This window comes from Physcomitrium patens, chromosome 19, assembly GCF_059467195.1.
Source record: "Physcomitrium patens ecotype Gransden chromosome 19, ASM5946719v1, whole genome shotgun sequence".
NCBI lineage: Eukaryota > Viridiplantae > Streptophyta > Bryopsida > Funariales > Funariaceae > Physcomitrium > Physcomitrium patens.
Window position 1 is genome coordinate 3,851,618 of NC_143428.1, and position 10,658 is coordinate 3,862,275.

Consider the following 10,658-nt stretch of genomic DNA (forward strand, 5'->3'; position numbering starts at 1 on the left):
ACATGTCAATACGTGGCTTCCTTGTTGGCCAAGTTTTCAACCTATCAATCACCTATAGACATGTATAAAAGCAAAGCAACATCTATGAAGCTTCTAAGAAGCTTTCGACAAGATATTATCAAATTTATCTATTTTGACTTACTTTTAGCTATTCCTATTAGCTAGATAATTATCAAAATAAATATGTATGTTCGTGATATTATTCAATAGTTAAAAAATATCTACTTGAAAGAGTTTTACATCCAAAAATTATATATATATATATAAAATTTTATTTATAAAATTGTATAGAAAATTACATCCAATTTTAAATTAAAATTTGCATGAAATTATTAGAAATTTAGTATAAAAAGTTTTAGTTATGAAGTAGATGATCAAATTTGTTGTACAAAGTGAAAATTTATGCAATATATTTATTAAGATGATTAGATGGAATTTTTTTTATAGGTGAAATTTTATACAAAATAGTATATATGATTTATTTATTTATTTATTTATTTATTTATGAATAATAGCTATTATCATTAAAATTATCATATTTAAATTAAAGATGTTACAAACTTAGTTGTAAAAAATTTGCTTAATTATCATAATATTGTGTAGAAAAAAATCATAATTCAATAAAAAATAAAGAGAAGTGCTATTGAAAATAACTATACAAATTGTCATACAGAATTTAGCATAATTTTTCTTTATTGATTATTTAATATAAATTTCAAAATTAATCAAACAAAAAAAGCTACTATTGAAGTAAAACAAACTATAAAAAAAATTCATGTAATAAAATTCACCCATACAATAGTCAAAATTTCTCCTCAATTTTCATCCAATATAAAAAAATTAAAATTTTTATTTCCTCGTTTTAAAATTCCTTTAATAATTCTATTATAAATCGAGTATCTCAATAAAAACAATTCTTCTACTACTAATTCTAATTATAGACAACAGAGAATGCATTATAAACTCAGGAAAATCTTTGATTGACGGCTTAATTATAGACATTCAGAACATGTGATACAGTTGAAAGGGCATAATATTGATACCTAAATTCAGAAGCAATTAATCAACTTCAGTAATGCATCATTAAAATTTCACAACATTTACCAAAAAAATGAAATGTGCTTGGTAAATGTCAGTTACATTCACACTTTTGTCAAACCATAAAACAGTTACTATATTATGATGATGAGTAACTGTATTATTATCTGTAAGAAAAATTGGGATTTTTTTTAATTTGTTTGAATTTTAGTAGATTATACACTCATATTCACAATAAGTAAATTTGAAGTAGGAAAGTATTATATGGAATAATCCTTAAATATTTTTCAAAATGAAACAGGTATTATTTAAATTCACATAAAACCCACAAAATCAGAGCAGATGAGGTCAAGAAACGTGTCCAGAATACGGTACTATTAGATATTCAGAAACCCTAAATGGTTTTAGGGCACCAAAACCCACGGTGACAGAGCCTCGGCCCCATGCCCGTCTAATGCTTCACACTGCCCCACATGATAGAACCAGAATTGCGCTCACTTGTTGCCAATTGTTGCAGCTCCGCTGCTGAACTGGGTCGACTCCGTGTCCCGTGTGGCTGACAGTTACATCGTTTTAACGGGGAAAAGTCGCACCACAGACACTACGATTGGCCTACTCTCTGTTCCTTTTCCCAGATATTTCCTATTCTTCTCCTTCTTTTTGCGTAGAAATGTTACAACTGGGACATGTTTGTAATACCCAATAGATGCAGTGGCAGCATGCTGACTGCAGGAATTTTGTTTCTATGTGGGGGCAGTGTAGAAAAGACACGTCGCCAAAAGACTCCAAGCCATTGTACCTTTCCATTTGGCGCACCCTAGACCCCATGCCCTTACCTCTCCACCTCTTTCTCCATATCCTGCTCAGTTTTTTCGCTAAAACAATACCTGTTTTGCTTGCAGCTAGGTATTGCTGATCATTCCCACGGGCTGGTTCATTGTCACCAAACTCACAGCGCCACTCGGAATCATTCCTGCATGGCCAACCCCTCCCAAAAGCCAGATCGGAAGAAGGATGAGGGTAATATGCTTCTGCAGTTTCTAAAAGCACATTCTGTGTTCTCTACATTCATTTGCGGACGTCCGTCGGAATGGCGCAAGTTGGATATTTGCGGGGTGAACCAGCGTTGTTTCATCGCTCTGAACCCATAAATTGAATGCCGCTGCACTGAATCCCTCCTCGATGATAGTTAAGCAATAAGTAGGAATTCAGTCCCTGACCTGCTTATTAATTACCAGAAACATTTCCCGAGTATGCGACATTGAATGCCCTTTCAATTTACGCTTTCCGCCATCGGAGTCATAACCGAACCCGCCATATTTACTCCCCTCAATGTTCACCACAATGACTATACCCTAGTGGTTTCCTACATAAAACTAGAAAAAGTGGGAATCGCAGATGAGCACAGGTACGCCAACTCTACAAAAAGAGCCATCGCAATAACAACTAAAACTCAATCCTCGGTTGCCCGACACTAACGTGAAAGCTACTACATATAGATTAAACTGACACATGAATTAGCGCCAGATGAGTCATGCTTTTTTCAAAAGAAAATAATACAACAGGCTTTCCGAGGGATCCATTCAAACTTTGCTTTCCATGAGCTACTCATCTCTTAATGCCAACGCAGTGGTCACTTTTTGCCGCATTCAGGTTTTGAGCCACGTCATGGCAGGACACTTGTGCGCTTCTTATTCACCTCGGAACCATTTAAATGATACATTTGCGATGCCATTGTCAATGGGAACATGAGCGGAATACTTCACATAAACTGCCGCAGATACGAGTTTTGCACCTTCTCTCGATTAGATTAGTTTACAATCTAGCCATTGTTCAGGCATTCTTCGCAAGAGATCTGCTGCATGACCTTCGAGATGGCTACTCTCGCACCAATCCGAGGCCTGGCACCGCGCAATTCGTGTGCTCCACTGAGAGCTCACGAAAGCTCGGATGGCCTCCGACCTTCTCTTCGAGGTACTAAGCTATGTGTGAAGTTCCCGGCCATGGCGACAGATTCCATGAAGTCGGGCAGGAACACAATCCTCGCAAGTCAAAACGGAAACGGAAATGGAAACGGGAAAAGTAGCGCTCAAGGAAGTGCCCAGCCTTGCTTGGGCAACAGCGGAAAGCCTCTGTACACCACTTTGGGCGGCCACCCCGTATCTGACGACAACAACAGGTGCGTGTTCTCTCTCCCCGGTTTCGGCTGTTTGTATGTGTGTCGGTGTAAAATTTTGGCGGCTCGTAGAAATGTTTTGTGATCCTCGTGAAGTCTCGAAACCGGTCGACGGTGCATGTTTCTGAACCCTTTGGCACTCAATCTCAGCCTGACAGTTGGTGAGAGCGGGACCGTGACTCTGGAGGATTTGCACTTGTTCGAGAAGAACGCACATTTCAATCGCGAGCGCGTCCCCGAGCGCGTGGTGCATGCGAAGGGTGCTGGCGCCCATGGCTACTTCGAAGTGACCAAGTAAGCAACTCACCGCCGATGTCTCTGTCGGAACCCGTCGGACCTTGATTTGTGGATACGTGCAGGGTGATTCCCGAAGCTGCAGCTGAACTGTTTCCCCATTGCGTTTGTTTCGTCTCCAGGGACGTGAGTGATCTCTGCAAGGCGGGGCTCTTCAGCGAAGTCGGCAAGAGAACTCCGGTATTCGCCCGCTTTTCTACCGTGACCGGAGAGTCAGGGTATGCGGACACGGCGAGGGACCCTCGTGGTTTCTCGCTCAAGTTCTACACGGAGGAGGGCAATTGGGATATGGTGGGTAACAACACCCCGGTGTTCTTCGTCCGCGACGCGGCGAAGTTCCCGGACCTCATCCACTCCCAGAAGCGCAACCCACAGACCCACATGAAAGACCCCAACGCTTTCTGGGATTTTCTCAGCCTAGTTCCCGAGTCTCTGCATCAGGTAGAGAGCTCCGCCGTTCTCGATTTCCTTTCCAATTTTGCTGTCGTTGCGAGTCTTCTCTTCGTCACGAAGTCTTATAGCGTCCCTGAACTTGGACCGGCTGCGGCTTTTCTCAGGTGTTGATCACTTTCTCGCCCCGGGGAGTTCCCGATGGTCATCGTCACATGCACGGCTATGGCTCCCACACATTCAAGTGGGTAAACAAGGAAGGGAAAGCTCACTGGGTGAAGTTTCACTTCATCAGCGACCAAGGCATCAAGAATCTGACTCACGAGCGAGCCGTTGAGCTTGCGGGAATCAACCCCGACTACTCCACCGAGGATCTCTTCCAGAACATCCAAAACGGTAATGGGCCGTCGTGGACATTCAAGGTGCAGGTGATGCCTCTGGAGGATGCGCCTTCGTACCGATGGGATCCATTCGATTTGACCAAGGTGTGGCCACACGCGGACTACCCGCTGCGCGAAGTAGGGAAGCTAAAGCTGGACCGAAATCCGACCAACTACTTCGCCGAAGTGGAGCAAGCATCGTTCTCACCAGCACACATGGTGCCTGGAATCGAAGCTTCTCCCGATCGTGTGCTTCAGTTCCGTCTGTTCGCATACGATGACGCCGCCCGGTATCGCATAGGAGGGAATTATTTGCAGGTACATCTATCTTCCGGGGAGCTTGAAAATCACCTAAAATATCTGCTGGAATTTATTGAATCGTTTTGGAAGACAATTGTGGATTCGAACGTCTGCGTGTGCGTTACTGAATTCGTCGCAGTAACGGTTGTCTGCGAATGCTTTTTGAGTCCGGTTGCTTTGCCGTGGCGTGTACAGGTTCCAATCAACCAGTGTCCGTTTGCGAAAGTGCAAAACTATTCTCGTGACGGGCAGATGACAGTGACCGACAACGGTGGAAGCAAGCCCAACTACTACCCCAACTCACACGAAGAGTTGCCACGTCCCGATCCTTCTCAACCCGAAGTGCACCCCTACGAGTACGGTCACTGCCTTGGTCGCAAGTCTTTGTCGATCCCTTCTGATTTCGGTTGCGTGAGCGGGTGATGTTGATCTCATTCGAATACACCGAATACAGTTTGTGGAGGTTCGCCCCTGACAGTGTTGGAATTGTGGTCGTGCAGGCATGCAGGAGGAACCGTGTCTAAAGCTCCGCCCCGCAAGTGGTCCGAGCAAGATGACTATGAACAGCCAAGGATGCTGTGGCAGAAGATGTCGAAGGAAGACCAGGGGCAGACAGCTAAAAACATTGCTGGGCACATCCAGGGTGCCAAGGAGTCCATCATTGAGCGTCAGATGGGAGTGTTCAGACGCTGCGACCCGTCTCTGGCTGACAAGGTGGAGGAGATGTTGGGAATGAAGAAGAAATCTGAGGACCCATACACCATGGTGGCTTAACTTTGGCTTCGAAATGGTAACGACCCAGCTTTTTCATCTGCCAAAACACACATGTATACACACATCGATAGCCTTGTTTCGAAGGGATGCACGCGAGGAGGGAGTGTAGACCAACACCGATCCCTTGTGCAAGAAAAGCTTCTGTACACTGTTGCGAAATAGGATGTGCGTAGCAGGCTCTGCTATTGCGCTTAGATTCCTTGTACAAGTGTAGCATTTGTTAGCTCAGCATCTTTGCCGATTCTACAGTTTTGTAGTCTAATTGACCCAAATGTCGCTGTACAATTGTTGCTCCGGACATGGGACTTCCTTCCCCATTTCATTCATGTGGATAATCTACGTTTTCTTTCACTTGAACTTGCGAACGGAGGGTTGATAAAATGATGATGGATTGTACCTTTCCGCCTTCAGAAGTTAGATGATTTGTACAACTTATTTTATGTTTTTGAATTAATTTATACTATGCTTAACATAGAATTGTGAATTTTAAAATGATTCCAATGCAACGAATCTATTGACAGAGAAATATGTGACATAAAACCAAGCACGAAAAACCACAATAATATGATTGTGAACATGATAGTAATACAACAGAAGATAGTCTTGCACATCACATTTAGAAATGAATATAGTATTTGCTTGATTCTTAATAAAAAGCATTAATCACATGGTATATTATGCATAATTTGTATCATGGTTTGTATCATGGTGTGCAATTGAGAATGTAGATGTAACAAATTTTTCAATTTGGACATAGACTCATTTAGTCATATGCAAATAGATATATATATATATATATATATATATGTTATTTTTTATAATTCAAATATAGTAACTTTAAAACTTTGAATTTTTTTAATAACATGGTGTATGATATTAATTTTTAAAAGCTTTGATTTTATTACTATTGTTTTTTGCAACTTATCTAAAAGAAAATATATAATAAATATAAAAAATTATTATAAATTTTTAGATACAATAGAAATCTTTTGCATATAACAAGAAGAATTTTTTTTCTATGTTGTAGTATCAAAATGCCTTTCTTCTATCCTATTAGCTTTTTATATTTGGACTTTTCGCCTTGAACTTTCAATATCTAACAAAAACTAGTTGCAGTTGAGGTTGCATGATAATATTGCATTTGAATATTCTTTTAGATTTGAATTTTCAAGCTCACTAATATTTGGAAAGTCTTCATTAGATAAAAGTCTTTTCATTCGTTTAGTAATGTGGAACAAGAGTAAATATTTTTAATTGCCAATAAAACCTTGATTTTAATTGATTGTGTTGTTGATTGGTTTATTGTTAGTTTCAAGTAGTAGTTTTGGCATAAAGACATTTTAAACAATGTATTGGCAAAATACAAAGTCTAGTTTGTAGCTTAAGAATTTTTTCAACAAGTAGGATTTGATTACTTGGAGACATTCTATTTTTTCATAAAGATGACATTTGTATGAATTTTGCTAGCTACAACTACAATTCATGACCTCCATATCTACTAAATAGATGTATGATTTATTATTTTATATAACATTCTAACCAAAAAATCATCTATACATTTAAATTAGTCGCATCTTTTATTTTAAGTTGTGAATCAAAGATGTGATGCTTGCATAATCACCTATGTAGACTTATACAAGCACTATACATATAATATGACTTATTTGATCAAATTCTTATTTGTTGACTTTGTCAAATGCACATCTAAAATTGATGTCTGTATTAAGCTATTAAAATTTATTTTTCTCTTCTTTGGATTATATAAAAATGATTTTATTTTTATTTTATCTTTTTTTTAATAATTATCAATTCATATGAATGTTATTGTTTTGAAGATTTTTTATGCCAAATAACAATGAAATTAAATATACTCTTAAAATTCAAATTGGATACAATCATAAAAACCACACTTCTACTTTATTTCAAAGAAAGTAAACATGAGATATTTTCACAAAATTTAACATAATTTTTTGCAATCTAATCTTTGCAATACTTCAAGCTAGAACAAGAAATTCTTGCTTCAAATCTGAGAATCTTAATCAAAATTAATTATGGTTGACATTTTTGTAAAGTCGAAAAGAAAAAGAATAGCCATTATTAAGTTGTCCCTAACTACAAGAGTGATTCTATATATTCATTATGCAAAAGAGCATCAAAAATGTTGAAAGAACTTTTAAGATATTTTTGAGGTGAAATACAATGCTCAAATATTGGCTTTTGTATAGAGGCGTTTACTATTAGAAATTATGGAAGGAGCTTACAATCTAATATTTTTGTGATATTTATAAGAAACCAACAATAAAATGAATGATTATAATAAAAAGCCTTTAAACAAGGTCATTGTGGAGTAAATAATAAATCCTCTAGATAAAGTCTTTCACCATTTTATAAGAGTTGTGTGAACTAAAATAAATTCCCACTAATTGGAAGTCTATTATAATTTTTAAAAAATTAATTATCTAATTAACCTAATATTTTTTGATTAAAATTTTATTTATGTCCAATAATTCTATTAACTTTCAAATTATGAATTGAATAAATCCATCTACTAGGTGATTTATTCTAGTTCACAACTATTAATTAACTTATGAAATGATTTAATAAAATTTTCTCCTACATCTTACTAAAGAACTTAGATCTTCTTACTAATTTAATTTACACTCATACAACCTACTTTAATAATGTAAGTTACTTCAAATAACTATCAAGAATTCCATCCTTAAAAGAAAAAAAATATGTGATTTTATTTAATATTAATTAAATTTTTTATTTTATTTTCTATTTTCTATTAATAAAATTTATCTAAGATTAAAATTCATCTAAAAAAATTCTTTATTTATAAATGAGTTTTTATCCATGAATGATTTTGTATCTACAAATGAAAATTCATCTACTCTTACACTTGTTCATCTATAAAATTTCATCCATTTAAAGCCTAAATTCATCCATAATTCAAATTCAATTGATTATAATAATTGAGTATAATTGGTTATTTTACAAGTATATTGTTCCAAATTTCTCAAAATATGTAAAAGTTAATGGTGAGTTGACAGACGGTTGAAGAATACCTTAAATCTTGATTAATCTCAAATCTTCACTCTAGTAGTATACAAGGACCATCAACCACTAAAGCTAGGGTATAATAGTTGCACATGCCTGATAGACAATCTTTCTACTCAAGATCATGTAGAGCTGCACTTAATTTGGTGAATGCCTTTGCTGAATCCCTCAATTATGCCAACATCATCAATAATTCTATTCAATCTAATTCTAATTGATTAGTATCTACCAATTCTTTTTCCTTTCTACTACGCTACTTTTGTTCAACTGATTTGGATCTAGATGCTACATATTATTAATTTAAGTACTAACTGCTTAATTTAATAACTTTGATGCAATTTTTTTGAAGGATTGGGATCAAGCTCTAAAATGTAGTCTACAATGGTGCTTTGATTCATTGCCCACTACTTGATCATTGCTAATCTAGAATATATTAGTACCAACACAACTACACCTTAAACAACTCTACTTCAATGTTCCAATTATTAGAACCATTAGAAGGCATCTACCAAAGCAAAAGATATTGTTATGAGTTGAGGTCAAATAACTCGTTGGATATAGTCTCTAGCTACTAAAGCATGCATAGTTTTTTGAGCAAGAATTTTCAATTGCTAAAGAGTCATGAAAGAGAAACAATAAGAAGTTGAACATAATAGAATAATATTTTTTTATACCATTGATGACTTAGGATCATTCCTTTATTAATAAGAATCCTTTAGCTATAAGAACTTACAACTTGAATGCTCCTTTGAAGCCAAATAGGACTCCAGTTCCATATCAAGGATATGAACTCATATCAAGGATATGAACTCATATCAAGGATATGAACTCATGTCAAGGATATGAACTCATGTCAAGGATATGAACTTGTGAAATCCGTGTAAAAAAAAAAGTGACAAAATAAAAATAAAGAAGTATGTATATTAAAAAGAAATTGAAATAGATATTGCCAAAAGATAAAGAAATTAGAGAATCTTGAATCTAGACTAGAAGTAAGAAAAGAATTGATAAAAGTGAAGAAAGTTTCACTCTTGCCTCTATATATACTATCTATCTAGGATCTATGTGGCAATGTTCTATAGGACCTCCAAAAATGTATTGACTTTGTATGACACATATCTTGACTTGCAAGACAAGTTTTCTATATGGGTGCCACATAGTTAGCTTGTTTTATAAGCTATCAATACATATGGCACATGGTTATTTTGTTAACTAAGTTTTTAATCAACTTAAAGGCTATGATAATCTCAATGTTTCAGACGATAAGTCATCAAATAATGGCTCTTGAGTTGAATCCGCTAGTTTTTGGTTCTCCATCTCCTTAATGCCACAATTATATAAAAACTAAAAACAAGGATAGAAAATAGAATGCAATTTTTTTTAAATTGTGTTTCTTTTATAGCAAAGGTTTGTTATCCTTCATATTGGTTTTGATAGATGTCATTAATGAAAAGCTTTGATCTTCTCTATTTCATTTTTAAGATTTTTTGTTGGCTTCCATATGCATTTACTAATATCATATCTATGCCAATGAACAAGATATTTTAACTTATTTTGGTGCCACCTTAAATCTAGAACTTCTTTTACTACAAATTCTTCATTATTGTCTACTTCTACAGGAAGAGATGGAACTTATCTTCTTTTTGATATACTTGTAGGCTTGAATAATTCAATAAGAGACATATGGAATACATGATGGATCTTCATTGATTCCAATAAATATAATCAATAAGCGATTGGATTGATTTGTCTACAAATAAAAAAATGTCCAAGCTTATGGTAGTCCAACTTATCATAAGGACAAGTAGTCTTGATATTATGACAAAGTAATCATACCTTGTTATCTACATTGAATTGTGGTTTTTTCTTTCAATAGCCATCTGCATTGATTTTTAGTCATTCTTGAGCTTCCTTTAATTATGCCTTCTTTGTTGCATGTAGTTCTAATAAACAATTTGTCAAATCTTTTGCTACAAGATTATTAACTTTTAAAAAGTCAAAAGTATCAAGTTGTAGATGATAACCATAATTGATAAAAAAAAGATGTTTCTTGCGTAGAAGAATGTATTGTATTATTATAAGCAAACTTTGCTAATAGCAAGTAGGTTATCCAATCATCTTATTAAAAATTGATGGTACGTCTTAAGTATTACTGCAAAACTTAATTTACACGCTTTGTTTGTCTATCAATTTGAGGATCAAAGGCTGAAGAAAGCTTTATATCTTTCTTTAGAATCTTAAAAAAG

The 10,658-nt window shown here is 35.6% G+C and overlaps 1 protein-coding gene across 4 annotated transcripts; it reads left to right on the plus strand.

The window, feature by feature from the left end:
* Window positions 1–1,867: 1,867 nt before the first annotated feature.
* LOC112295791 (uncharacterized) lies at window positions 1,868–5,709 on the plus strand. Of its 4 annotated transcripts, none has more exons than XM_073529088.2 (7): window positions 1,868–2,058; window positions 3,052–3,217; window positions 3,365–3,508; window positions 3,631–3,949; window positions 4,066–4,596; window positions 4,774–4,934; window positions 5,079–5,709. In XM_073529088.2, the coding sequence occupies exons 1-7, from the start codon at window positions 2,016–2,018 to the stop codon at window positions 5,350–5,352; spliced, it is 1,638 nt and encodes a 545-aa protein (XP_073385189.1). In that variant the 5' UTR covers window positions 1,868–2,015; the 3' UTR covers window positions 5,353–5,709. The 4 variants fall into 4 exon arrangements, with proteins under 4 accessions (XP_073385189.1, XP_073385188.1, XP_073385190.1 ...); XM_073529087.2 differs by lacking the exon at window positions 1,868–2,058 and adding an exon at window positions 2,070–2,446 and having other exon boundaries at window positions 2,692–3,217; XM_073529089.2 differs by lacking the exon at window positions 1,868–2,058 and adding an exon at window positions 2,071–2,446.
* Window positions 5,710–10,658: the final 4,949 nt, after the last annotated feature.

Excerpts from the sequence above, each read along its gene's own strand:
- LOC112295791 (XM_073529087.2), top strand. The coding sequence starts at position 2,901 with ATGACCTTCGAGATGGCTACTCTCGCACCAATCCGAGGCCTGGCACCG. Across the intron at positions 3,509-3,630 it reads GGCTACTTCGAAGTGACCAA|GGACGTGAGTGATCTCTGCA; the intron begins GTAAGCAACTCA and ends TTTCGTCTCCAG. Across the intron at positions 4,597-4,773 it reads TAGGAGGGAATTATTTGCAG|GTTCCAATCAACCAGTGTCC; the intron begins GTACATCTATCT and ends TGGCGTGTACAG.